The sequence below is a fragment of the Oncorhynchus gorbuscha genome, linkage group LG08 (assembly GCF_021184085.1).
Source record: "Oncorhynchus gorbuscha isolate QuinsamMale2020 ecotype Even-year linkage group LG08, OgorEven_v1.0, whole genome shotgun sequence".
Taxonomy (NCBI): domain Eukaryota; kingdom Metazoa; phylum Chordata; class Actinopteri; order Salmoniformes; family Salmonidae; genus Oncorhynchus; species Oncorhynchus gorbuscha.
Genome location: NC_060180.1, coordinates 67,378,983 through 67,405,479, shown reverse-complemented (window position 1 = coordinate 67,405,479; position 26,497 = coordinate 67,378,983). Strand labels below are relative to the sequence as shown.

General features: G+C 42.9%; 1 protein-coding gene and 1 long non-coding RNA gene across 2 annotated transcripts; both read left to right on the top strand.

Annotated features, from left to right (window-relative positions):
* Window positions 1-45: 45 nt before the first annotated feature.
* ccdc39 (coiled-coil domain containing 39) lies at window positions 46-21,534 on the top strand. Its single transcript, XM_046360403.1, has 20 exons — window positions 46-461; window positions 708-827; window positions 1,075-1,221; window positions 1,442-1,600; window positions 1,798-1,890; window positions 2,114-2,242; window positions 2,664-2,855; window positions 3,140-3,243; window positions 3,555-3,687; window positions 4,160-4,354; window positions 4,989-5,153; window positions 5,436-5,573; window positions 5,718-5,926; window positions 6,647-6,770; window positions 10,011-10,170; window positions 11,383-11,489; window positions 11,893-12,033; window positions 12,300-12,479; window positions 13,417-13,505; window positions 20,804-21,534. The coding sequence occupies exons 1-20, from the start codon at window positions 372-374 to the stop codon at window positions 20,982-20,984; spliced, it is 2,856 nt and encodes a 951-aa protein (XP_046216359.1). The 5' UTR covers window positions 46-371; the 3' UTR covers window positions 20,985-21,534.
* Window positions 21,535-21,601: 67 nt separating this feature from the next.
* LOC124042078 lies at window positions 21,602-24,574 on the top strand. Its single transcript, XR_006840036.1, has 4 exons — window positions 21,602-22,044; window positions 22,554-22,655; window positions 22,754-22,830; window positions 24,162-24,574. It is a non-coding gene; the product is annotated as an uncharacterized LOC124042078 (long non-coding RNA).
* The last annotated feature ends 1,923 nt before the right edge of the window (window positions 24,575-26,497 follow it).

The window sequence follows — 26,497 nt, the reverse complement described above, 5'->3', positions numbered from 1 at the left end:
ATAGGCAGGAGGGTTTATTGTAAAATAGTAATTCAATTCTAACCTTTTGGTGTGATTCACAAAGTTTTTAGTGGATAAACTGAGTACAGTGACTCCGGTAGCATGCATTGCCAAGTGGTGGTAGTTGTGTGGCACTCTTGTGACGCGTGCGATTTTATTTTACAACCGGATGATGTGGTAACTAACCACCTGACACGGTTGCTAGGGGCCAGCATTGACAACACGGCGGTTTTGTAGCATGTTATGACCCTTTACAAGTTGTCAAAAATAGAACAAAGTAGGAATTTATTACTTATTGTAAATAATTAGTTGGCATATTGGGCTGGCTTGATATTCAGTTCTAAAACTTGGAATTTAGTCATACAGAAAAAATGTCGAACATACTTTTATCCGAGGTAGGCTGGGACGAGGGCTTTGCCATCCCAGTTGCCAATGCAGAAAATAAAGGTTTGGAAGATGAGGTAAGTGTCTGTTAGCTAACAGTTTATTAGATTATCTGTACCAGAATATCTGACATTTCATTTGTTTCATCTGTATTTTATATAAATCGAAATATTTTTGCCCCAGTTACATAGCGGACAGTTGGTAGGGATCTAAGTTAGTTAGCGAACGTTAGCTAGCTAAAACGAAACAGGTAACGTGACCTGGGATGAACATCAGTCCAATGTGAAATATGACTGTCATTTGCACTTCCTGCCTCTCCACAGCTTCAAATGAAACAAAATCAGAAGTTACAACTGGAGAACAAACTTGGTGGATACAAGGATAGAATACAAGCCATGGCTGAACACCTGACAAATGTTAGGCAGGAGTTATCTCAAACTCAGGTAAAGCTACTTGCCCATTTTGGAATTCCATGAAAATAGACTTCTGAGGTTCTGACCCAAAACTATTTAGCTCATGCATAGATCTACACCCATTACTGTATGACTGGTAGTTATATTGCTAAGTAATTATGTTTATGCAAGGATGAATTAATAATACCATGCGAACACAGGTATGTCAGTAATTGTTTTGCAACAACTTTGAAATGCTGTCCTATAACTGGTTTATTTTGTATCTGTACTGTATCAGGCTCTGTGCAAAGCCAGGGAGAAAGAGACTGAGTCGGAGATGCATTTCAAGGCCCTGGCAGAGAGAGAGGTGGGCCGCCTGCGTCAGGAGATTGCACAGCTGGACAACGAGCTTGGAGCTCTGAGGGAGAAGAAGAATGCACAAGAGGTTATTCTACGTACCATCAACATCCTGGTCTTTCTGTTCTAAAATAGAGGTCTTTCCTCAAAACAGCATTGTTTTGAGGAAAGACCTCTCTCTCTCTCCATGACTGAGAATTCTCTGGCCTGTAGTTCTATTTCCAACTGCTAGTATTCACCAGAACATACAATATATGCAGTGTATGTTCCACTGTATTAGATAAATGTCTAGCCATCTGTTTCCTCAGAACAACATCTTCAAAGCCACCCAGAAGCTGGAAGAGCTGAAAAGCCAGCTGAATTGGGACCAGCAGACCCTGGATGCCTGGCTTGAGGAGTCGGCACACAAGGACGAGGACACCATGGCCATCATCAAGTACGCCCAGCAGGATGAGAGCAGGATACGGGTACGTCATGGGTGTTGTGAGTAACCGACTGATGTGGGTACGAAAACCTGTGTGGTCTTGGATCTCAGTTACAGTGGCAAGCAACTACATTCCTTTCAGGATCCTCTAGAATGAACAATTCACTGACAATGGGATATTCTTAATGAACAGTACAACAATCTATTTTCTAAACTACTGTTTGCATTCTTTGTTTACAGGAGCTCACTTTGTTGATAGAGAAGATGACGCTTGAGGCCAACCAAAAGCACAAGGCACTGGACAACGAACTGACTGAGACCATATCAGCACAGGTCTAAAACACCAGCTATCTTACAGTTCAGTACATTAACTAGTACAGAACAACACGGGAATATCAGTCAACGAATAATATTTTGTTGACATTTAAGCTACTGTGTGTCCATTGTTGACACACTAGAGATTTATACTTCCCACATCAAACAGAAAGCATTTCTTTTTCCCTGTTGATATCCATCAGAGTGTGTCTCATGTATTGTAGTTGTGCTCTGCCAACAGATTGGTCTGGATAAGACAGCAGAAAACTTCCGCCAGGCTCACCTAGAGAGACAGGAGCTGATCCACCAGTGGGAGAACACCATCGAGCAGATGAAGAAAAGAGATAGCGAGATGCAGCAGTGTTCAATGGTAACCACTAGATGGCAGCCTGCAGTCATTACAGTCAGTCAGTCATACAATATTTAAGATGACGATGGGATATCATAGCCTGGATAAACCAGATTGAATGCTACACTCACTTTGCTTCACTATCATTTTGTCAATTTCAACTAGGCTAGGAATATTATAGCAGTTTGAAACTATTGTAAAGACACTAGTTTACTTTTTCACATAATCACTTGGTCCAGAAACGATTACATGTGTTTTATAGGTTTTTTATAGTTGAAACAACACTGTTTCAACACCCCTTTTCATATTACGACACCTTCTTAAGATTAGTCCATCAAAATCATAAAAAAGGCTACATGAAAGTGACTGATGTACAACTGTGAAGTTTCTAAAAAATAATGGCCTGACAATGTAAGCAATGGATTTTGCTATATATTTCCAGCTCCTCACCCAAGTCAACCAGGACATCAGAGAGAGGAATGGAGTGATCAAGGAGAAGAAGGCCTTCCTGGAGAGCGAGACGGAGAACAACAAGGAGTACGAGAAGAAGATAGCCATGGCCGACCGGCAGGCGGCCAAGCTGAGACGGGAGTTCCAGGAGCAGGAGAGTAACCGCACCAGACTACAGGACGAGGTGAGTCTGTCTGTTGTGTGTCTGTTGTCCCTAGCTTTCTTCCCAGGATGAAACATTAACAAATTCGTTTTTCATCATTTGCAAATATTTACAGGCATTATAACATTGCAATTCATCAGCAATTCATCAGCATTTATATGCATGTAATTACATTTATAGTGTCTTGTTCAAGAAAGTGATTAAAAAAGTCAGCTTTCTGCTGACAGGTATTTTTATTCTGTATGACTTCTTTCTATGGGAATGATGGCTTGTCTTATATGTTATTATCACATATCTCTTTCTAGTTGGAGAGTCTGAAAGGGACAGTGGACAGAGCAGCTACTGATGTCGAGTCCATGAGGTCCCAGCTAGCCAACATGAAAAAGGACATCCAGGACAAAAACAACAAGTGTGACATAGAGATTGGCAGGCCTCAGTACCAGTCAAATAGGAATAATTGGAGGCATCGTTTTGGGGGGAACTAACCGTTTACATTTAAATGAATCCCCTCACAGGGATTCTATATGTAATTATGTGGAACACCCACCCTCTCACTAGTTCGTGTGTGTGTGTGTGTGTGTGTGTGTGTGTGTGTGTGTGTGTGTGTGTGTGTGTGTGTGTGTGTGTGTGTGTGTGTGTGTGTGTGTGTGTGTGTGTGTGTGTGTGTGTGTGTGTGTGTGTGTGTGTGTGTGTGTGTGTGTGTGAACGAACCTGGCCCAGGATAAAGGGGGCCAAGCTTCATAACACAGCCCTGGAGGAGAAGCTGAAGACAGTGACTGAGACGACCCTCAGCGTGGAGGAGAGGGCCGCTCAGATGGAGCAAGTACTGAAGGAAGAGGAGCAAACTATCAAAGTGAGTGCACTCCACATGATAAAACAATGTTTTTGTTCTAATATCAGTATGTTTATCGGAAAGAGTGTCTGCATGGTACTGGGATGGCAGGCTGCGTTTGCTTTGAGCTAACTGTGCATTTTACCTTGCAATGGTCACAATATGAACTCGATATCGCTAGATATTTAAAAGTATATGAACATTGTATCAATCAAACTGATACATTAAATCCTATTCTGACTGACTGTATTCTCACATTTAGTTATTTTCATTTAGATGCGCTGATGTCATTCTATTCATTCCCATGAGGAATGTAGTGTTACATTGTGTATTGGTTCTCTTTCATAATTTTGCCAACCAGGGAAACATCTCGGATGTCTTTCTTTGGAGCTGGTGAACCATGTGTTGACTTCAGTGTCACATTGTGTTGGTTAATGTACTCTTGACCATGTTGTGGTGAACTGTCTCATTCTGCGTCTGTCGTGGGCTGCAGGACATGGACGCCCAACTGCACCGCCACCGCGAGGTGCTGTTCCGCGAGAGCCAGGAGGTACAGGCCCTGAGGTTGAAGGAGAAAGACTCCATGGCCGTGCTCTCTGGGAGCCGGGTGGTTCTCTCCAACCTGGACAGCCGCCTCAGTAAACTGGACCAGAACTCCCTCAAGCAGCAGGAGATCATCTACAACCAGGCTAGACAGCAGAAACACTATTCTTTCTCTAGTTGTTATTTTCCTATCACTAACAATATGCAATACACACCCTGTTTATTATCTATGCATAGTCACTTTACCCCTACCTATGTGTACATATTACCTCAATTACCTCGACTAACCTGTACCCCCTGTATATATCCTCGTTATTGTTATTTTATTGTTGCTCTTTTATTTTTTTACTTTAGTTTATTTAGTAAATGTTTTTTTCTTAACTCATATTTTTCTTAACTGTTTTTTGTTGGTTAAGGGCTTGTAATTAAGCATTTCACTGTAAGGTCTGTTGTAATCGGCGCGTGTGACAAATAACCTTCGACTTGAATAGTAATAACAGCATGGTCATTCAACAGACGCTTTCAGATAGCCCTTAGACCACTGCCATATGATCATTATCTATTTCTACCACCATGACCGTTATAGCTAGCGTTCGCCCTAATGTCATCACATCTCCCTCTACCATTAGGGTAAACAAATCAAATCTTTTCAGTGTCCTGAGGGGGGGAAAGGTGTTGTCGTGCCCTCTTCACGACCTATACAGCTGGTCTTGAGGTGTATGCTTGGTCTAGTGGGTACATCACTAACTCCCTCTCCACCTCAAACTTTGCTACTCCAGGACTTCCAGATCCAGCTGCTGGAGAGGAAGATGTTGCGTCTGCGTGGCGAGGTGAACACGGAGGAGAAGCAGGTCCTGGAGAAGAAGGCCCAAAAGCTGGCCAACAGGCTGGAAGAGAAGAAGAGGACGGCCACCATGCTCACCACCCAACTCAAGAAGCTCCAGGTGGACAGACCTCTCTCTCTCGTACTGTAGAATGTTCTTGATACTATTTTTCCTGATGATTTGGTTATTTCTGTTGTTTTTGTCACCTTAAAAGTAGGAAGACTATTTCTTGCAACCCTATCTTATCATAGAAATCATAAAAAATTGTTGGTGTTTTTTTTTCTCAAATTTTCTGTTTTCAAATTAGTCTCTATTTACAGTTACCATATAATTACATTTTAACTAATCATAAAAAAATATTTATAGACATTTTGTGATTTTACTGTTTCTGTCGTCTGACAGGATGATATTCGCTGTGTGAGGAAAGAGGCGGAGAAGACGGGAGCTGAGAAGAGTGACCTAACCACCAAGATCGAGGAGCTGCACCTGTTCAACCACATCTCCGACAAGGAACTGAAGAAGCTCCGGCTCAAGAAGCAGGTGAGAACGCAGGCGCACACACAGTCACTGTCACTGCAGTTTTACTCAGCCAACCTTGACTTTATCAATCTTATTAAATAAAACGATTATGTGAAACTCGTACTCTTACACAGCCACTCGTTGCCTCTGACCTTTGACCTTCAGGACACCATGGTGGAGGACAACATCCTGAAGCTGGAGATCAAGCGTCTGCGTGACCTGCTGTACAACAAGGCGGACAGCGTGCTCTCGCTGGAGAAACGGCGGCTGCAGCTGCAGACGGCCATGAGGGAACGGGAGGAGGAGATTAAAGCGCACCGGGAGATGCTCAACAAGCAGGTCAAGATCACTGACCAGGAGCGCCAAGGACTCAGGTATGTCTAAGACGGGCTCCCAAAAGATACCCTATTACCCATACAGTATAGTGACGTGTTCTTAAAGGGATACTTTGGGATTTTGGCCATTGAGGCTATTTATCTGATGCCTTTAAACCCTGAACCTGGTCATGGGGATCCACAGGGTGTGCAGACTTTTTCTCCTTCCCAGTACTAACATACCTGGGCCCATATTCAGATATTCAGAGTCTTTTAGATCATAATGAATAAGATTGTATGGACGGGGGGGGGGACTGATTCCAGATCAGCACTCCTACTCTGAGATGCTCTCTGAATACAGGGCTTGATGATCCAGTGCCATACGAGGGGGTTGGCCCAAGGCTCCTATAAAGTGGTAATGCGGCCCTTGAAAAGAAAGATGTCCAATGAATTGAACATAGGATAGCTGGACACTTGGTGTTTTGAGCCATTGTGTATATTCTATGTCTAATCAAATCAAGCTTTATTTATACAGCACATTTCAGACATGCAATGTGCGTCACAGGAAAAAATAAATCAAAACAATGAAAATGGAAACTAAAATATTTACTACATAAGAATAACAATAAAAACTTCTCTGAAATATGCCTCAAGCTCAGCACATTTTAAATGTGGAGGAAATTACACATAGGTTTACGGGGGTAGGATTTATCAGGCCATCAATGGTCGGGAAGAGCACTCTCAAATTATTCTATGCATACATTGATTGATTAATTTCAGTGCTGAGGTGCATGAGAGACTGTCCAAGGTCGACAAGATGAGGAAACGCTATGAGATTATGACTGTCTCAATGGCTGCTCCCGAGGGAGAAGAGGAAAAATCACAGGCTTATTATGTGATCAAGGTGAGAATTCCTTCAGACACCAAAAAAAAACTATTGCTTCAGTTAATAATTGATTTGGCTTATTGTGAAAAAATATATACAGTGTCAAGAAAAAGTACAGTGGGGAGAAGAAGTATTTGATACACTGCCGATTTTGCAGGTTTTCCTACTTACAAAGCATGTAGAGGTCTGCAATTTTTATCATAGATACACTTAAACTGTGAGAGACGGAATCTAAAACAAAAATCCAGAAAATCAGATTGATTTTTATGTAATTAATTTGCATTTTATTGCATGACATAAGTATTTGATACAGCAGAACTTAATATTTGGTACAGAAACCTTTGTTTGCAATTACAGAGATCATACGTTTCCTGTAGTTCTTGACCAGGTTTGCACACACTGAGGTAGGGATTTTGCCCCACTCCTCCATACAGACCTTTTCCAGATCCTTCAGGTTTCGGGGCTGTCGCTGGGCAATACGGACTTTCAGCTCCCACCAAAGATTTTCTATTGGGTTCAGGTCTAAAGACTGGCTAGGCCACTCCAGGACCTTGAGATGCTTCTTACGGAGCCACTCCTTAGTTGCCCTGGCTGTGTGTTTCGGGTCGTTGTCATGCTGAAAGACCAGGCCACGACCCATCTTCAATGCTCTTACTGAGGCAAGGAGGTTGTTGGCCAAGATTTCGCGATACATGGCCCCATCCATCCTCCCCTCAATACGGTGCAGTCGTCCTGTCCCCTTTGCAGAAAAGCATCCCCAAAGAATGATGTTTTCACCTCCATGCTTAACAGTTGGGATGGTGTTTTTGGGGTTGTACTCATCCTTCTTCTTCCTCAAAACACGGCGAGTGGAGTTTAGACCAAAAAGCTCTATTTTTGTCTCATCAGACCACCTGACCTTCTCCCATTCCTCCTCTTCAGACGGGCCTGGACATGCGCTGGCTTGAGCAGGGGGACCTTGCATGCGCTGCAGGATTTTAGTCTACGACGGCGTAGTGTGTTACTAATGGTTTTCTTTGATACTGTGGTCCCAGCTCTCTTCAGGTCATTGACCAGGTCCTGTCGTGTAGTTCTGGGCTGATCCCTCACCTTCCTCATGATCATTGATGCCCCACGAGGTGAGATCTTGCACGGAGCCCCAGACCGAGGGGGATTGACCGTCATCTTGAACTTCTTAAATTTTTGAATATTTGCGCCAGCAGTTGTTGCCTTCTCACCAAGCTACTTGCCTATTGTCCTGTAGCCCATGCCAGCCTTGTGCAGGTCTACAATTTCATCCCTGATGTCCTTACACAGCTCTCTGGTCTTGGCCATTGTGGAGAGGTTGGAGTCTGCTTGATTGTGTGTGGACAGGTTTCTTTTATACAGGTAATGATTTCAAACAGGTGCAGTTAATACAGGTAATGAGTGGAGAACAGGAGGGCTTCTTGAAGAAAAACTAACAGGTCTGTGAGAGCCGGAATTCTTACTGGTTGGTAGGTGATCAAATACTTATGTCATGCAATAAAATGCAAATTAATTACTTAAAAATCATACAATGTGATTTTCTGGATTTTTGATTTGACATCTACATGCTTTGTAAGTAGGAAAACCTGTAAAATCGGCAGTGTATCAAATACTTGTTCTCCCCACTGTATGTAAACTCTTTGAAATTACCTGGATTTCTGCATAAATCGGTCATATAATTTGACAACAATAGACAAACACAGTTTGCTTAATCTAATAACACAAACAATTATAAGTTTTTATGTCTTTATTGAACACACCGTGTAAACATTCACAGTGGAGGGTGGGAAAAGTACGGTATGTGAACCCTTGGATTTAATAACTGGTTGACCCTCCTTTGGCAGCAATAACCAAACGTTTTCTATAGTTGCGGATCAGACCAGCACAACGGTCAGGAGGAATTTTGGACCATTCCTATTTACAAAATTGTTTCAGTTCAGCAATATTCTTGTGATGTCTGGTGTGAACCGCTCTCGAGGTCATGCCACAGCATCTCCATCGGGTTGAGGTCAGGATTTTCTTCTGTTGAAGCCATTCTTTTGATTTGGGTCGTTGTCCTGTTGCATCACACAACTTCTGTTGAGCTTCAATTGGGGGACAGAGCCTTACATTCTCCTGCAAAATGTCTTGATAAACTTGGGAATTAATTTTTCCGTCGACGATAGCAAGTTGTCCAGGACAGGAGCCCAAACCATGATGCTCCCTTCACCATACTTTACAGTTGGGATGAGGTTTTGATGTTGGTGTGCTGTGCCTTTTTTTTCTCCATACAGTGTTGTGTTTCTTCCAAACAACTCAACTGTAGTTTCATCTGTCCACAGAATATTTAGCCAGTAGCGCTGTGGAACATCCAGGTGCGCTTTTGCGAACTTCAGACGTGCAGCAATGGGTTTTTTAGACAGCATGGGCTTCTTCCATGGTGTCTTCCCATGAACACCATTCTTTAGTGTTTTACGTGTTGTAGACTCAACAGAGAACAGAGAAGTTAGCATGTTCCAGAGATTTCTGTAAGTGTTTAGCTGACACTAGGATTATTCTTAACCTCCATTGAGCATGCTGTGCTTTGCTCTTGCAGTCATCTTTGCAGGACAGCCACTCCTAGGGAGAGTAGCAACAGTGTTGAACTTTCTCCATTTATAGACAATTTGTCTTACTGTGGACTGATGAACATCAAGGCTTTTAGAGATACTTTTGTAACCCTTTCCAGCTTTATGCAAGTCAACAATTCTTAATCTTAGGTCTTTTGGTCTTTTGTTCGAGTCATGTTTCACATCAGGCAATGCTTCATGTGAATAGCAAAATCAGATTTTTTGATCGTTTTTTATATTCCAGGGCAGCTCTAACCAAAATATCCAATCTCGTCTCATTGATTGGACTCCAGGTTAGCTGACTCCTGACTCCAATTCGCTTTTGGAAAAGTCATTAGCCTAGGGGTTCACATACTTTTTTCAACCTATACTGAATGTTTAAATTATGTATTCAATATAGGCAAGGAAAATACAATAATTTGTGTGTTATTAGTTGAAGCACACTGTGTTTGTCTATTGTTGTGACTTAGAGGAAGATCACATTTCTTGACCAATTTATGCAGAAATCCAGGTAATTCCAAAGGGTTCACATACTTTTTCTTGCAACTGTAGTTTTGACAGTTGTTAATTGTTTTGAGAACATGGAACTTTGTTTACAAATCAATTGAGAAAAAAAACGTTTTACCATTTTACTTTCTACCGTGGGTGATGTGCTTTTCATAAGGCTGCCCAAGAGAAGGAGGAGCTCCAACGTGAGGGAGACGATTTGGACGCCAAGATCCGCAAGATGGAGAAGGAGATCCGAGCGCTGGAGAACACTCTCCACGTCGTCAACAGCCGCAACACAACCTATCGCAAATCCTTCAACAAAGTGACTGAGTCCAGTGCGTACTGTATGAGGAAAGGTTCCCTGTGAGATAAACTGATTCCAACAAATCACATTTTTTGGTCACATACACATGATTAGCAGATGTTCATGTGAGTGTAGCGAAATGCTTGTGCTTCTAGTTCCGACCATGCAGTAATATCTAACAAGTAATCTAACAATTTCACAATAACTACCTTATACACACAAGTGTAAAGGAATGATTAAGAATGTGTACATATAAATATATGGATGAGCGATGGCCGAACTGCATAGGCAAGATGCAGTAGATGGTACAGTATATACATACAGTATATACATATGAGTACAGTATATACATATGACATGAGTAATGTAGGGTATGTAAACATTATATAAAGTGTCATTGTTTAAGTAACTAATGATACATTTATTACATCCAATTATTAAAGTGGCTCGGACTCTATGCCTCCACCTCCCCCTCCCCCCCAAAAAAGATGACACAAATATGCCAGCAATAAATATTGACTCTATGCCATCACCATAGTAACACAAGCATCAATGTTATCAGTGTTCTATATCTATGAAGGGAAAACCCAACATAATCAGATGAGAGGATATACTATTTCTAAACTATTTTATAACTTTAATGTGGTGGTTGTTTTGTATTGTTGTTCTGTTCAGATCCTTTTATACTCTTTGTTTTAGTTTTTTACTCCTTTTTCTCCCCGATTGGTAGTTAGTCTTGTCCCATCGCTGCAACTCCTGTACGGACGCGGCGAAGGTCGAGAGCCATGCGTCCTCCGAAACACGACCCCGCCAAGCCGCACTGCTTCTTGACACAATGCCCGCTTAACCTGGAAGCCAGCCGCACCAATGTGTCGGAGGAAACACCTCACAACTGGCGAAGGGTCACTGTGCAAGTGCCTGGCCCGCCACAGGATTCGCTATAGCGCGATGGGACAAGGACATCCTGGCCGGCCAAATGCTTCCTGGACGACGGTGGGCCAATTGTGCATCACCTCATGGGTCTCCCATTCGCGGCCGGCTGCGACACAGCCCGAGATTGAACCTGGATCTGTAGTGACACCTCAAGCACTGCAGTGCCTTAGACTGCTGCGCCACTCGGGAGGCCTTCCTTTTAAACTCTGTTTTGGTTTTTATTTCTTGCTTCATGCTGTAAAGTGTGTTGGTACAACCCTTTTAATGTTTTTATAGAAGTTAACAATGAACCCAAAACTCTGTTTTGAAGGTGAGGAGTATCAGGAGAAACTGAAGCTGGATGAGCAGAAGAGAGCTGCTGAGGAGAAGTACAAGTACAAGAGGAGGCAGATCCGAGAACTGCAGGAGGACATTCAGGTACTTCTCCACCAAACCAACCATGACTGGGGTCTGGAGTTGTACTGGACTACTTAACCTGATCAGGAAAACTCCTGGTCCTAGACTTGACGTGAGCATGGGTTTTCCACCAGGCCATCATCTTCTCACATGAAACTGGAGTAGAATCATCTTTTGTGTACTTAATTTCCATGTTGTTACTTTACCTCTCTGTCTCTCTCTGCCTTTCCCATGTACAGTGTGTTAGATATGTCCTAAGCCCTATCATGATCTCTTTCGTCTTCATCACACGCCTTACATTGGCTGCTTGTGTCCAAGAACAACAGGTCCAATATAGACTTGACTGACAACTCACTCTTAACTACCAGACAGTGCAATCATAACTGTGTGTGTGTGTGTGCGTGTGTGTGATTTAAATCGGAAGGGCATGAACAATACACTCGACAACCTGCTTCAAGAGGAGGCCATTCAGAATGTGAGGACTGAAGAGACCCAGTCACATATCATGTCTCTGAACAGAGAACTGGTTTCCCAGCAGGAGAAACTCCACAGGGTCACTAAGCAGGTTTGATACCACCACCCAACAATTCACACCATCGCAACAAGTGAGTTCACACCATTCTTCAATGACGAAAGAAAAATATGAAATATGAAATGTACTTTACTGTAGCCCCCTTACGTATGCATTCATAAAGCCTTTATAACAGCTACACAAGACATATAACGTCTGTCATAGGCAGTCATAAACATTAGTTGGTCATAGGGTCAGGAAAAAATCCTGGCCCTACTTATCACTGCTATGTGTTCATCCCTTGCTATCCTCCATGACAGTGCTCCAAACTGACCAAAGAGATCCGGTCGGCCAAGAAGGCCAAGGAGGAGACATTTGAGGAGAGGGACATTGAGCTGAGGGAGCTGAAGGACTTCAATAAGAATATCAACAAGATGCTGCTGGTTGCCATGGAGGAACAACCTGACCTCAGATCAGCTCTACACATGTACTTTGTCCAGGTAGCCTTCTTTTCTTTTTACTATAAAAAGTAGGGCCTCCCGGGTGGCGCAGCGGTTAAGGGCGCTGTACTGCAGCGCCAGCTGTGCCATCAGAGACTCTGGGTTTGCGCCCAGGCTGTGGGGCGATGCACAATTGGCCTAGCGTCGTCCGGGTTAGGGAGGGCTTGGCCAGTAGGGATATCCTGTCTCATCGCGCACCAGCGACTCCTGTGGCGGGCCCGGCGCGGTGCGCGCTAACCAAGGTTGCCAGGTGCACGGTGTTTCCTCCGACATATTGACTTCCGGGTTGGATGCGCGCTGTGTTAAGAAGCAGTGCGGCTTGGTTGGGTTGTGTATCGGAGGACTCATGACTTTCAACCTTCGTCTCTCCCGAGCCCGTACAGGAGTTGTAGCGATGAGACAAGATAGTAGTAACAATTGGATACCACGAAATTGGGGAGAAGAAAAAAAAGTATGATGTTTTTCTTCATACACCTGATAATACAGTCTTTGAAAAAAGAGGCCACCTAGAACCAAGATGGGTTCTTCAATTAGTAGAATCAAAACCTTTTACCAGTAAATTAACATTATTCACAACCAAAGGGTTCTCCTATAGGGAGAAACAAAGAAAAAAAAATCTAAAAGTGAAGGTGTGTGAATTATACCTTTTTAGCCTTGTAGAGTTGGGCAAGGCAATGACATTCTGAAATTCTGACAGCGAATTGCCCTGATGTTAGTTGATTCAAGGAAATGCTAAATGTAAGGTTTTAGGGATAGCTAGGTTTCAAACCAATCTAATAAATCTAAACTAATCCATTTCTGGCAACTCACTCTGAACGCAAACAAGAAGTTGACCCATCCAGAAGTTGACCCATCCCACTAAGTCTCACTTTGGATGGCCTTTTACTCAGGACTTAAAAAGGTCTAATTTAATTTGTGTGTACTGTATGTGTCCCAGGCCAACTTGCCCCTGCCGTCTCCAGCTTCCACCCCTACCAGCCGACAGAGCTCAAAGACTAACTCTGCTCGCAGCTCCGTCTCTCTCAGGTACGTCACAACTATTTTACACAGTCTATCTAGCTCAGGAGTCTACAATATACACTCTGCAGCCAAATACCCTCTAGAGATACCTTTTTGGGGCCGACGGGTAAAAATTGAGAGACTTACAGTTAGGGACATATCTGAAAGCTACATTCCTTTTCTTCCTGACACATTTTAAAACCCCAAAGGTTTTTCCTGTTTAGCTGTTTTTTGGATGCCTTGTTTTTAGATTGCTACAACGGAATTGTCCATACTGTTATTTCTGAATCTCAAAGTTTCCAATAATATCTCCTGATAATTTACACGGAGTGTACAAAACATTAGGAATACCTTCAGAACAGCCTCAATTTGTCAGTGCATGGACTCTTCAAGGTGTCGAAAGCGTTCCACAGGGATGCTGGCCCATGTTGACTCCAATGTTTCCCATGGCTGAATTTCTTTTGGGTGGTGGACCATTCTTGATATACACGGGAAACTGTTGAGAGTGAAAAACCCAGCAGCGTTGCAGTTCTTGACACAAACCGGTGTCAACCTACTACCATACACCGTTCAAAACGCACTTAATCTTTTGTCTTGCCCAATCACCCTATGAATGGCACACGTACAGTGCATTCGGAAAGTATTCAGACCCCTTCCCTTTTTCCACATTGTGTTAGTCTTATTTTAAAATGGATTAAATCAATTTCTTTCCCCATCAATCTACACACAATACCCCATAATTAAAAAAATTAAAATAAATAAATAATTTGCCTTTATTTAACCAGGTAGGCAAGTTATTTTTTATTTTACCTTTATTTAACTAGGGAAGTCAGTTAAGAACAAATTCTTATTTTCAATGACGGCCTAGGAACAGTGGGTTAACTGCCTGTTCAGGGGCAGAACGACAGATTTGTACCTTGTCAGCTCAGGGATATGAACTTGCAACCTTTCGGTTACTAGTACAACTCTCTAACCACTAGGCTACCCTGCCGCCCCAGTTGAGTTACACATGGAGTAAAATAAACACACCGTCAATAATAACTTCCGGCGCATAATGAACTTCCGGCGCCGACAGAGATGGCCGCCTCGCTTCTCGTTCCTAGGAAACTATGCAGTTTTTTGTTTTTTTTACGTGTTATTTCTTACATTAGTACCCCAGGTCATCTTAGGTTTCATGACATACAGTCGAGAAGAACTACTGAATATAAGAGCAGCGTCAACTCACCATCAGTACGACCAAGAATATGACTTTCGCGAAGCGGATCCTGCGTTCTTTCTTTCACCCAGGACAACGGAATGGATCCCAGCCGGCGACCCAAAAAAACGACTTCGTAAAAGAGGGAAACGAAGCGGTCTTCTGGTCAGACTCCGGAGACGGGCACATCGTGCACCACTCCCCAGTATACTTCTCGCCAATGTCCAGTCTCTTGACAACAAGGTTGATGAAATCCGAGCAAGGGTAGCATTCCAGAGGGACATCAGAGACTGTAACGTTCTTTGCTTCACGGAAACATGGCTCACTGGAGAGACTCTATCGGAGTCGGTGCAGACAGCTGGTTTCTCCACGCATCGCGCCGACAGAAACAAACCTCTTTCTGGTAAGAAGAGGGGCGGGGGCGTATGCCTTATGGCTAACAAGACGTGGTGTGGCCACAACAATATACAGGAACTCAAGTCCTTCTGTTCACCTGATTTAGAATTCCTCACAATCAAATGTCGACCGCATTATCTACCAAGGGAATTATCTTCAATTATAATCACAGCCGTATATATTCCCCCCCCAAGCAGACACATCGATGGCCCTGAACGAACTTTATTTGACTCTTTGCAAACTGGAATCCACACATCCTGAGGCAGTATTCATTGTAGCTGGGGATTTTAACAAGGCTAATCTGAAAACAAGACTCACTAAATTGTATCAGCATATCGATTGCACAACCAGGGCTGGCAAAACCTTGGATCATTGCTACTCTAACTTCTGCGACGCATATAAGGCCCTGCCCCGCCCTCCTTTCAGAAAAGCTGACCACGACTCCATTTTGTTGATCCCTGCCTACAGACAGAAACTAAAACAAGAAGCTCCCACGCTGAGGTTTGTCCAACGCTGGTCCGACCAATCTGATTCCACACACCAGGACTGCTTCCATCAGGTGGACTGGGATGTATTGCGTCAGACATCAACATTGACGAATACGCTGATTCGGTGTGTGAGTTCATTAGAACGTGCGTTGAAGATGTCGTTCCCATAGCAACGATTAAAACATTCCCAAACCAGAAACCGTGGATTGAGGGCAGCATTCGTGTGAAACTGAAACCACTGCTTTTAATCAGGGCAAGGTGACCGGAAACATGACTGAATACAAACAGTGTAGCTATTCCCTCCGCAAGGCAATCAAACAAGCTAAGCGTCAGTATAGAGACAAAGTAGAATCTCAATTCAACGGCTCAGACACAAGAGGTATGTGGCAGGGTCTACAGTCAATCACGGATTATAAAAAGAAAACCAGCCCCGTTACGGACCAGGATGTCTTGCTCCCAGGCAGACTAAATCACTTTTTTTCCGCTTCGAGGACAATACAGTGCCACTGACACGGCCTGCAACCAAAACACGCGGCCTCTCCTTCACTGCAGCCGAGGTGAGTAAAACATTTAAACGTGTTAACCCTCGCAAGGTTGCAGGCCCAGACGGCATCCCCAGCCGCACCCTCAGAGCATGCGCAGACCAGCTGGCTGGTGTGTTTACGGACATATTCAGTCAATCCCTATCCCAGTCTGCTGTTCCCACATGCTTCAAGAGGGCCACCATTGTTTCTGTTCCCAAGAAAGCTAAGGTAACTGAGCTAAATGACTACCGCCCCTTAGCACTCACTTCCGTCATCATGAAGTGCTTTGAGAGACTAGTCAAGGACCATATCACCTCCACCCTACCTGACACCCTAGACCCACTCCAATTTGCTTACCGACCAAATAGGTCCACAGACGATGCAATCTCAACCACACTGCACACTGCCCTAACCCATCTGGACAAGAGGAATACCTATGTGAGAATGCTGTTCATCGACTACAGCTCGGCATTTAACACCATAATACCCTCCAAGCTCGTCATCAAGCTCGAGACCCTGAGTCTCGACCCCGCCCTGTGCAACTGGGTACTGGACTTCCTGACGGGCCGCCCCCAGGTAGTGAGGGTAGGCAACAACATCTCCACCCCGCTGATCCTCAACACTGGGGCCCCACAAGGGTGCGTTCTGAGCCCTCTCCTGTACTGCCTGTTCACCCACGACTGCGTGGCTACGCACGCCTCCAACTCAATCATCAAGTTTGCGGACGACACAACAGTGGTAGGCTTGATTACCAACAACGACGAGATGGCCTACAGGGAGGAGGTGAGGGCCCTCTGAGTGTGGTGTCAGGAAAATAACCTCACACTCAACGTCAACAAAACTAAGGAGATGATTGTGGACTTCAGGAAACAGCAGAGGGAACACCCCCCTATCCACATCGATGGAACAGTAGTGGAGAGGGTAGCAAGTTTTAAGTTCCTCGGCATACACATCACAGACAAACTGAATTGGTCCACCCACACAAACAGCATCGTGAAGAAGGCGCCTCTTCAACCTCAGGTGGCTGAAGAAATTTGGCTTGTCACCAAAAGCACTCACAGACTTCTACAGATGCACAATCGAGAGCATCCTGGCGGGCTGTATCACCGCCTGGTACGGCAACTGCTCCGCCCACAACCGTAAGGCTCTCCAGAGGGTAGTGAGGTCTGCACAACGCATCACCGGGGGCAAACTACCTGCCCTCCAGGACACCTACACCACCCGATGTTACAGGAAGGTCATAAAAATCATCAAGGACAACAACCACCCGAGCCACTGCCTGTTCACCCCGCTATCATCCAGAAAGCGAGGTCAGTACAGGTGCATCAAAGCTGGGACTGAGAGACTGAAAAACAGCTTCTATCTCAAGGCCATCAGACTGTTAAACAGCCACCACTAACATTGAGTGGCTGCTGCCAACACACTGACTCAACTCCAGCCACTTTAATAATGGGAATTGATGGGAAATGATGTAAAATATATCACTAGCCACTTTAAACAATGCTACCTAATATAATGTTTACATACCCTACATTATTCATCTCATATGTATACGTATATACTGTACTCTATATCATCTACTGCATCTTTATGTAATACATGTATCACTAGCCACTTTAACTATGCCACTTTGTTTACATACTCATCTCATATGTATATACTGTACTCGATACCATCTACTGCATCTTGTCTATGCCGCTCTGTACCATCACTCATTCATATATCTTTATGTACATATTCTTTATCCCTCTACACTTGTGTGTATAAGACAGTAGTTTTGGAATTGTTAGTTAGATTACTTGTTGGTTATTACTGCATTGTCTGAACTAGAAGCACAAGCATTTCGCTACACTCGCATTAACATCTGCTAACCATGTGTATGTGGCAAATAAAATTTGATTTGAATACAGTAGAAAAATAAGTCTATATACAATGTGAGCAAATGAGGTGAGATAAGGGAGGTAAAGGCAATAAATAGGTCATGGTGGCAAAGTAAATACAACATAGCAAGTAAAACACTGGAATGGTAGATTTGCAGTAGGTGAATGTGCAAAGTAGAAATAATGGGGTGCAAAGGAGCAAAATAAATAAATACAGTAGGGGAAGAGGTAGTTGATGGGATATTTATAGATGGGCTATGTACAGGTGCGGTGATCTGTGAGCTGCTCTGACAGATGGTTCTTAAAGCTAGTGAGGGAGATTTTTGTAGTTCGTTCCAGTCATGGGCAGCAGAGAACTGGAAATAGAGGCGGCCAAAGAAGGAATTGGCTTCGGGGGTGACCAGAGAGATATACCTGCTGGAGCGCGTGCTCTAACCAGACACCTAGGTATTTGTAGTTGTCCACATATTATAAGTCAGAACCGTCCAGAGTAGTGATGCTGGAGGGGCGGGCAGGTGCAGGCAGGGATCGGTTGAAGAGCATGCATTTAGTTTTACTTGTATTTAAGAGCAGTTGGAGGGCATGGAAGGAGAGTTGTATGGCATTGAAGCTCGTCTGGAGGGTTGTTAACACAGTGTCCAAAGAAGGGCCAGAAGTATACAGAATGGTGTCGTCTGCGTAGAGGTGGATCAGAGACTCGCCAGCAGCAAGAGCGACATCATTGATGAATACAGAGAAGAGAGTCGATCCAAGAATTGAACCCTGTGGCACCCCCATAGAGACATAGAGGCCCGGACAACAGGCTTGGTTTGACACACTGAACTATCAGAGAAGTAGTTGGTGAACCAGGCGAGGCAATCATTAAAAAAACAAGGCTGTTGAGTCTGCCGATGAGGATTTATTTTTTATTTATTTTTTATTTCACCTTTATTTAACCAGGTAAGCTCATTGAGAACAAGTTCTCATTTGCAACTGCGACCTGGCCAAGATAAAGCATAGCAGTTCGACACATACAACAACACAGAGTTACACATGGAATGAACAAAACATACAGTCAATAATACAGTAGAAAAAAAGAAGAAGAAAAAGTCTATATACAGTGAGTGCAAATAAGGTCAAATAAGGGAGTTAAGGCAATAAATAGGCCATGGTGGTGAAGTAATTACAATATGGCAATTAAACACTGGAATGGTAGATGTGCAAAAGATGGATGTGCAAGTAGAGATACTGTGGTGCAAAAGGAGCTAAATAAATAAATACAGTATGGGAATGAGGTAGATAGATGGGCTGTATACAGATGGGCTATGAACAGGTGCAGTGCTCTGTGAGCTCCAATCTTTGGGAATCTCAGGCGACACGAAAGAGAGGTTGAACAGGCTAGTAATTGGGGTTGCAACAATTTCAACAGATAATTTTAGAAAGAAAGGTTCCAGATAGTCTAGCCCGGCTGATTTATAGGGGTCCAGATTTTGCAGCTCTTTCAGAACATCAGCTGACATGATTTGGGAGAAGGAGGAATGGGGAAGTCTTGGGCGAGTGGCTGTGGGGGGTGCAGTGCTGTTGACCGGGGTAGGGGTAACCAGGTGGAAAGCATGGCCAGCCGAAGAAAAATGCTTATTGAAATTCTCAATTGTAGTGGATTTATCGGTGGTGACAGAGTTTCCTATCCTCAGTGCAGTGGGCAGCTGGGAGGAGGTGCTCTTATTCTCCATGGACTTTACAGTGTCCCAGAACTTTGAGTTTGTGTTGCAGGAAGCAAATTTCTGCTTGAAAAAGCTAGCCTTGGCTTTTCTAACTGCCTGTGTATATTGGTTTCTAACTTCCCTGAAAAGTTGCACATCACGGGGGCTGTTCGATTTTGATGCAGAACGGCCACAGGATGTTTTTGTGTTGGTTAAGGGAAGTCAGGTCTGGAGAGAACCAAGGGCTATATCTGTTCCTGGTTGTAAATTTCTTGAATGGGGCATGCTTATTTAAGATGGTGAGGAAGGAATAAAAATGTTAAAAAACAGGCATCCTCTACTGATGGGATGAGGTCAATATCCTTCCAGGATACCCGGGCCAGGTCGATTAGAAAGGCCTGCTCGCTGAAGTGTTTTGGGGAGCGTTTGACAGTGATGAGGGGTGGTCGTTTGATTGAAGACCCAAAAACAGAATACACCTCTGAAAACGGCAGAGGTATATTTAGAGGGCAAGTTGGTTAGGATGATATCTATGAGGGTGCCCGTGTTTACAGCTTTGGGGTTGTACCTGGTTCATTGATAATTGATAATTTGTGTGAGATTGAGGGCATCAATCTTAGATTGTGGGATGGCCGGGGTGTTAAGCATGTCCCTGTTTAGGTCACCTAGCAGCACGAGCTCTGAAGATATATGGTGTCAAAGTGAAAGTCAGGTTTTTAGAAATGTTTGCAAAACCCGAAACATCTCTGGAGAAACCTGAAAATAGCTGTGCAGCGACACTCCGTTTATTTTAAGGATTTATTTGCAAACATTAAAAAAATAAAAAATAAATTGCATTGTCAAACAAGTTAATCCATTTTAGAATAAGGCTATAATGTAACAAAATTTGGAAAAAGTCAAGGGGTCTGAATACTTTACGAATGCACTGTACACAATCCATGTCTCAATTGTCTTAAGGCTTAGAAATCCTTCCTTAACCTGTCTTCTACTGATCAAAGTTGATTTATTTAACAGGTGACATCAATAAGGGATAATAGTTTTCATCTGGATTCACCTGGTCAGTCTGTCATGGGAAGAGCATGTTTTGTACACTCATTGTATATCAATATGTTCTTGTAAAATATAGCTTCTTAAATGTATTTTGTATTTTTCCATTTCAGGTCAGCTGGGTCTTCAGCCAGCAGCAGCCCAAGGGCGGCGTCAGTGCAGTCTCCCCCTGTTAAGACTCTGGAGCTGGGTCTGGGGTTGTCCGTTACGTCCCCTCCTCTCACCTCTCCACGGGACTCCCATCCACCCAGCTCCACCAGCAGCAGCAGCGGTAGCAAGCGCCAGAGCCCATAGAGAAACCCCACAATAGGACAGCCTCACTTACAGCACCAGAAGGCTAATGTGACTGTAGTGCCATTAGGAAAGAGAATGTGTGTCACTGTTCAATGTGTACTGGTGAGTTGATTTGATTTGCATGTTGTTGATTTTTTTTTTTTTAAGAACTGGGACAACTGGCAGTGATATGAGAAATACACTTAAATAATATATGATTTTCCTTTTCTTTGAAATGCACATATTTTCCATTTGTCAGCTAACCTTTTATAGAATTGTATTGTAAAATGTGCATAAAAAATATGTACTTTTTCTAAATTAATTTTTACTCCTGGCAATGTGTTTCTGGATATATCCCAATAAAATAGATGGTTGCTTGTCAGAATGATCAATTAGTTGATAATACACTTGTTTTGTTTAACTGCCCAATGTAGTCAAAAACTTCTTTTTTTTCCTGTGTTATATATATATTTCCACACTATGAGGTTGGAATAATACTGTTAAAATTATGATAATGCCCTTTTAGAGTAAGAGCTGTTTGAAAAGACCACCTGAAATTTAAGGCTGTTTTGGTGGGATGGTGTTTTGGCCTGCCTGGTGACAAAATTCTTGCTTGAGAAATTTATCTTTGTTAAGAACCAATTTTTGTTTCTTTTTAAATTTTAATTGAAAACAATCACAGTAAGGTGCTTAATTGTTACCCAGAAATGATGTGATATTGAGATTGTAAAAAAAACATCTTCATTGGGCATTTAAAAAATATTGGTTGAGGTTTTGACATAAAATCTTGTGAGATATATATATATGGAACAACTTCCTCATAGCTGTTAAAATAGGAGGTGGTTTGTGCCTCAAATGAATTTTTGAAAACCTGGGCATTATTTAAATGGCAAATCCCTCCCACGATGAATAGAAGAGTCAACTTCCTCATGTTGAACATAGATTGTCAGACGGACTGGACTCTCTGAACAGAATCTTCCCACATCACAGCTCAGTCGGTGCTCTGTCGTCTGAAACAACATCATGCTTTTCCTATTATTTTGTGTTGGATGTGTTGCTTTGTCTGCAGGGCAATCCTTTGGTAAGTTATCAATTTAACATGTTTTTAATGTTCATGATTTGAAAAGAAAATGTCAGAGGTTCAGTCCAGAAAAAAATGCCGGTTGAAGCATAACCAAACCCAGATATCAGTGAAGATATGTATCTTCCAGTCATTAGTAATGAGCTAGTAGTAATGAGTAAGTCAACAACAACTAAAATGATATGTGGAAAACAATGGAACAATTCAATTGAAAAAAATCAGATGATTAAATGTGGATCAAATGCTGATATTTAAAATATAGTAGGAAGTAGAGAAGTGTGATGACTACTGTCAAAACGACTTTATTTTGTATTTTTGTATTGCTTGTTGTGATCCTAAAATATATATACTAGAATGGGTACTAGTCTGTTTGGGCTATCATTCCACTCCTTATAATGTAATGTTTTGTATATGACACGGAGTACAGGGAGTGGAATGTTTATCCTTAAACAGGTTTGGGTTTCAGGCTAATGAGAGATACAGCTTCATGTCAATATTTACCCCATCAGCTTCAACACCTACAATGGGACCAAGGGCAACCACGACACAGGTGACAACTCTTACTACCCCTTATGTGGACCCACCTTTTGGTACTAAACCCCTGGAAAGTGGTGGGTATTTAAGCATCAAATAAATACATAGAATTATGATACTCGGCTAATTGTCTTTTATTTACTGAAATAATTTCAATATTCTTGCCCAAATATAGGATTTGCAATTCTTCAGGTCGCTGTCCAATCTTATCAGGAGCTAAATGAGACAACAGTTGGTTCTTTCTTCAGTCAGGTAACATTTAGACCACAGTTGATCCAGTCTAGAGTCAGCTGACATTTAGACCACAGTTGATCCAGTCTAGAGTCAGCTGACATTTAGACCACAGTTGATCCAGTCTAGAGTCAGCTGACATTTAGACCACAGTTGATCCAGTCTAGAGTCAGCTGACATTTAGACCACAGTTGATCCAGTCTAGGGTCAGCTGACATTTAGACCACAGTTGATCCAGTCTAGAGTCAGGTGACATTTAGACCACAGTTGATCCAGTCTAGAGTCAGCTGACATTCAGACCACAGTTGATCCAGTCTAGAGTCAGGTAACATTTAGACCACAGTTGATCCAGTCTAGAGTCAGCTGACATTTAGACCACAGTTGATCCAGTCTAGAGTCAGCTGACATTTAGACCACAGTTGATCCAGTCTAGAGTCAGTTGACATTTAGACCACAGTTGATCCAGTCTAGAGTCAGCTGACATTTAGACCACAGTTGATCCAGTCTAGAGTCAGCTGACATTTAGACCACAGTTGATCCAGTCTAGAGTCAGCTGACATTTAGACCACAATTGATCCAGTCTAGAGTCAGCTGACATTTAGACCACAATTGATCCAGTCTAGAGTCAGCTGACATTTAGACCACAGTTGATCCAGTCTAGAGTCAGGTGACATTTAGACCACAGTTGATCCAGTCTAGAGTCAGCTGACATTTAGACCACAGTTGATCCAGTCTAGAGTCAGCTGACATTTAGACCACAGTTGATCCAGTCTAGAGTCAGCTGACATTTAGACCACAGTTGATCCAGTCTAGAGTCAGCTGACATTTAGACCACAGTTGATCCAGTCTAGAGTCAGCTGACATTTAGACCACAATTGATCCAGTCTAGAGTCAGCTGACATTTAGACCACAGTTGATCCAGTCTAGAGTCAGCTGACATTTAGACCACAGTTGATCCAGTCTAGAGTCAGCTGACATTTAGACCACAGTTGATCCAGTCTAGAGTCAGCTGACATTTAGACCACAGTTGATTCAGTCTAGAGTCAGCTGACATTTAGACCACAGTTGATCCAGTCTAGAGTCAGCTGACATTTAGACCACAGTTGATCCAGTCTAGAGTCAGCTGACATTTAGACCACAGTTGATCCAGTCTAGAGTCAGCTTACATTTCCTCATTCAATCATGGTGTTTTTTTATATTATTTAAATGTTTATCTATATCCCAGGTAGGATATTTTATATAAAGTTCCAATGCATATGATTGATCTATTATACAATTATTTATATTGGAAAATAAGATCTAGATTAGATGAGCTTGAGTTGAACTAAATAGTGATCTATTTTCTCTACTAGATCTACGACATCGTTCGGGCGAAGCGACCTGATCTGAAATTTCAACTGACTGTGAAAACTGTCCAGAAGGTTTGATGGATTATATGATCCAAGGCATAGCAGATTAAAATTCTAGTGGTACATCATGTTCTGCAGATGTGAACTATTGTACTGTATTTTCAATGATTTTATACTGTTTATCAGTCATTATATTCATGTTAATAATATATTTGAATGTATAATTTCATTGACTTGCTGCACGTTCCAATCACCATCTGGGGGAGGAGCTGTAATTCAAGAGTAATGTCACAACTTTTCCCACTTTCATAGAATCTTGTCATCTGCTTCCAGTGTTTTCTGATGGATTTGATGTTGGACTGAATAGTCCTAATTACTGTAATCTTTTCTTTGGCTATAAACATGTTACAAACACTAAGGTGGTCCTGTGTCCTGCGCTTGTAACGCCAGGGTAGTGGGTTCGATCCCCGGGACCACCCATACGTAGAATGTATGCACACATGACTGTAAGTCGCTTTGGATAAAAGCGTCTGCTAAATGGCATATATTACTGCAACTGTCTGTTCTCACACTCGTGTTAATTCAACGGATCTGACTTCAGTCTTCATTAATATCAAACATAAGGTGACTTCCCTGAAAATAACAGTCCAACCCAACTCCCAAAAATGTATATGTAACTTTTCATTCATATATAAATAAATAAAAATCAATGTTGTGTACAAATTAAGCTAAACCTTGATAACTACTAACCACATTTTTTGTGCAAGCAAAGGGTTTCTCTCCAAAGCTCAAAATCAATTGGTGTATTAATTTACAACAAAAACATAAATATTGTTAACAGTTTTTAATTGAGTATTCACAAATATCAATGTAAAAAATATTTAATGTACATTTTAGAACGACATTTGAAACTAAGTCATGTAGGCCTATGTTATTATGAACATACAGAACCAGAGGGCTCCAGAGAGTGTAGCCTACATGTATTTTATTTTACCTGAGTAGCCAGCAGCATACCATCCTGCATCCCACTGCTTGCTTACTTCTGAAGCTAAGCAGGGTTGGCCTTGGATGGGAGACCAGATGCTGCTGGAAGTGGTGTTGGAGGGCCAGTAGGAGGCACCTTTTCCTTTGGTCTAAAAAAAATATCCCAATGCCGCAGGGCAGTCATCAAGCTCGTGACCCTGGGTCTCGACCCCGCCCTGTGCAACTGGGTACTGGACTTCCTGACGGGCCGCCCCCCCAGGTGGTGAGGGTAGGCAAAAACATTTCCACCCCGCTGTTCCTCAACATGGGGGCCCCACAAGGGTGCGTTCTGAGCCCTCTCCTGTACTCCCTGTTCACCCACGACTGCGTGGCCACGCACGCCTCCAACTCAATCATCAAGTTTGCGGGCGACACAACAGTGGTAGGCTTGATTACCAACAACGACGAGACGGCCTACAGGGAGGAGGTGAGGGCCCTCGGAGTGTGGTGTCAGGAAAATAACACACTCAACATCAACAAAACTAAGGAGATGATTGTGGACTTCAGGAAACAACAGAGGGAACACCCCCCTATCCACATCGATGGAACAGTAGTGGAGAGGGTAGTAAGTTTTAAGTTCCTCGGCGTACACATCACAGACAAACTGTATTGGTCCACCCACACAGACAGCATCGTGAAGAAGGCGCAGCAGCGCCTCTTCAAACTCAGGAGGCTGAAGAAATTTGGCTTGTCACCAAAAGCACTCACAAACTTCTACAGATGCACAATCGAGAGCATCCTGTCGGGCTGTATCACCGCCTGGTACGGCAACTGCTCCGCCCACAACCGTAAGGCTCTCCAGAGGGTAGTGACGTCTGCACAACGCATCACCGGGGGAAAACTACCTGCCCTCGGGGACATCTACACCACCCGATGTCACAGGAAGGCCATAAAGATCATCAAGGACAACAACCACCCGAGCCACTGCCTGTTCACCCCGCTATCACCCAGAAGGCGAGGTCAGTACAGGTGCATCAAAGCTGGGACCGAGAGACTGAAAAACAGCTTCTATCTCAAGGCCATCAGACTGTTAAACAGCCACCACTAACACTGAGTGGCTGCTGCCAACACACTGACTCAATCAACTCCAGCCACTTTAATAATGGGAATTGATGGGAAATGATGTAAAATATATCACTAGCCACTTTAAACAATGCTACCTAATATAATGTTTACATACCCTACATTATTCATCTCATATGTATACGTATATACTGTACTCAATACCATCTACTGTATCTTGCCTATGCCGCTCTGTACCATCACTCATTCATATATCTTTATGTACATATTCTTTATCCCCTTACACTTGTGTC

Bases quoted from the DNA above. Each gene is read 5' to 3' on its own strand.
- ccdc39 (XM_046360403.1), top strand. From the start codon at position 372: ATGTCGAACATACTTTTATCCGAGGTAGGCTGGGACGAGGGCTTTGCC. The intron at 2,856-3,139 runs GTGAGTCTGTCT...ATCTCTTTCTAG, and splicing joins GCACCAGACTACAGGACGAG to TTGGAGAGTCTGAAAGGGAC. The intron at 5,927-6,646 runs GTATGTCTAAGA...GATTAATTTCAG, and splicing joins CAGGAGCGCCAAGGACTCAG to TGCTGAGGTGCATGAGAGAC.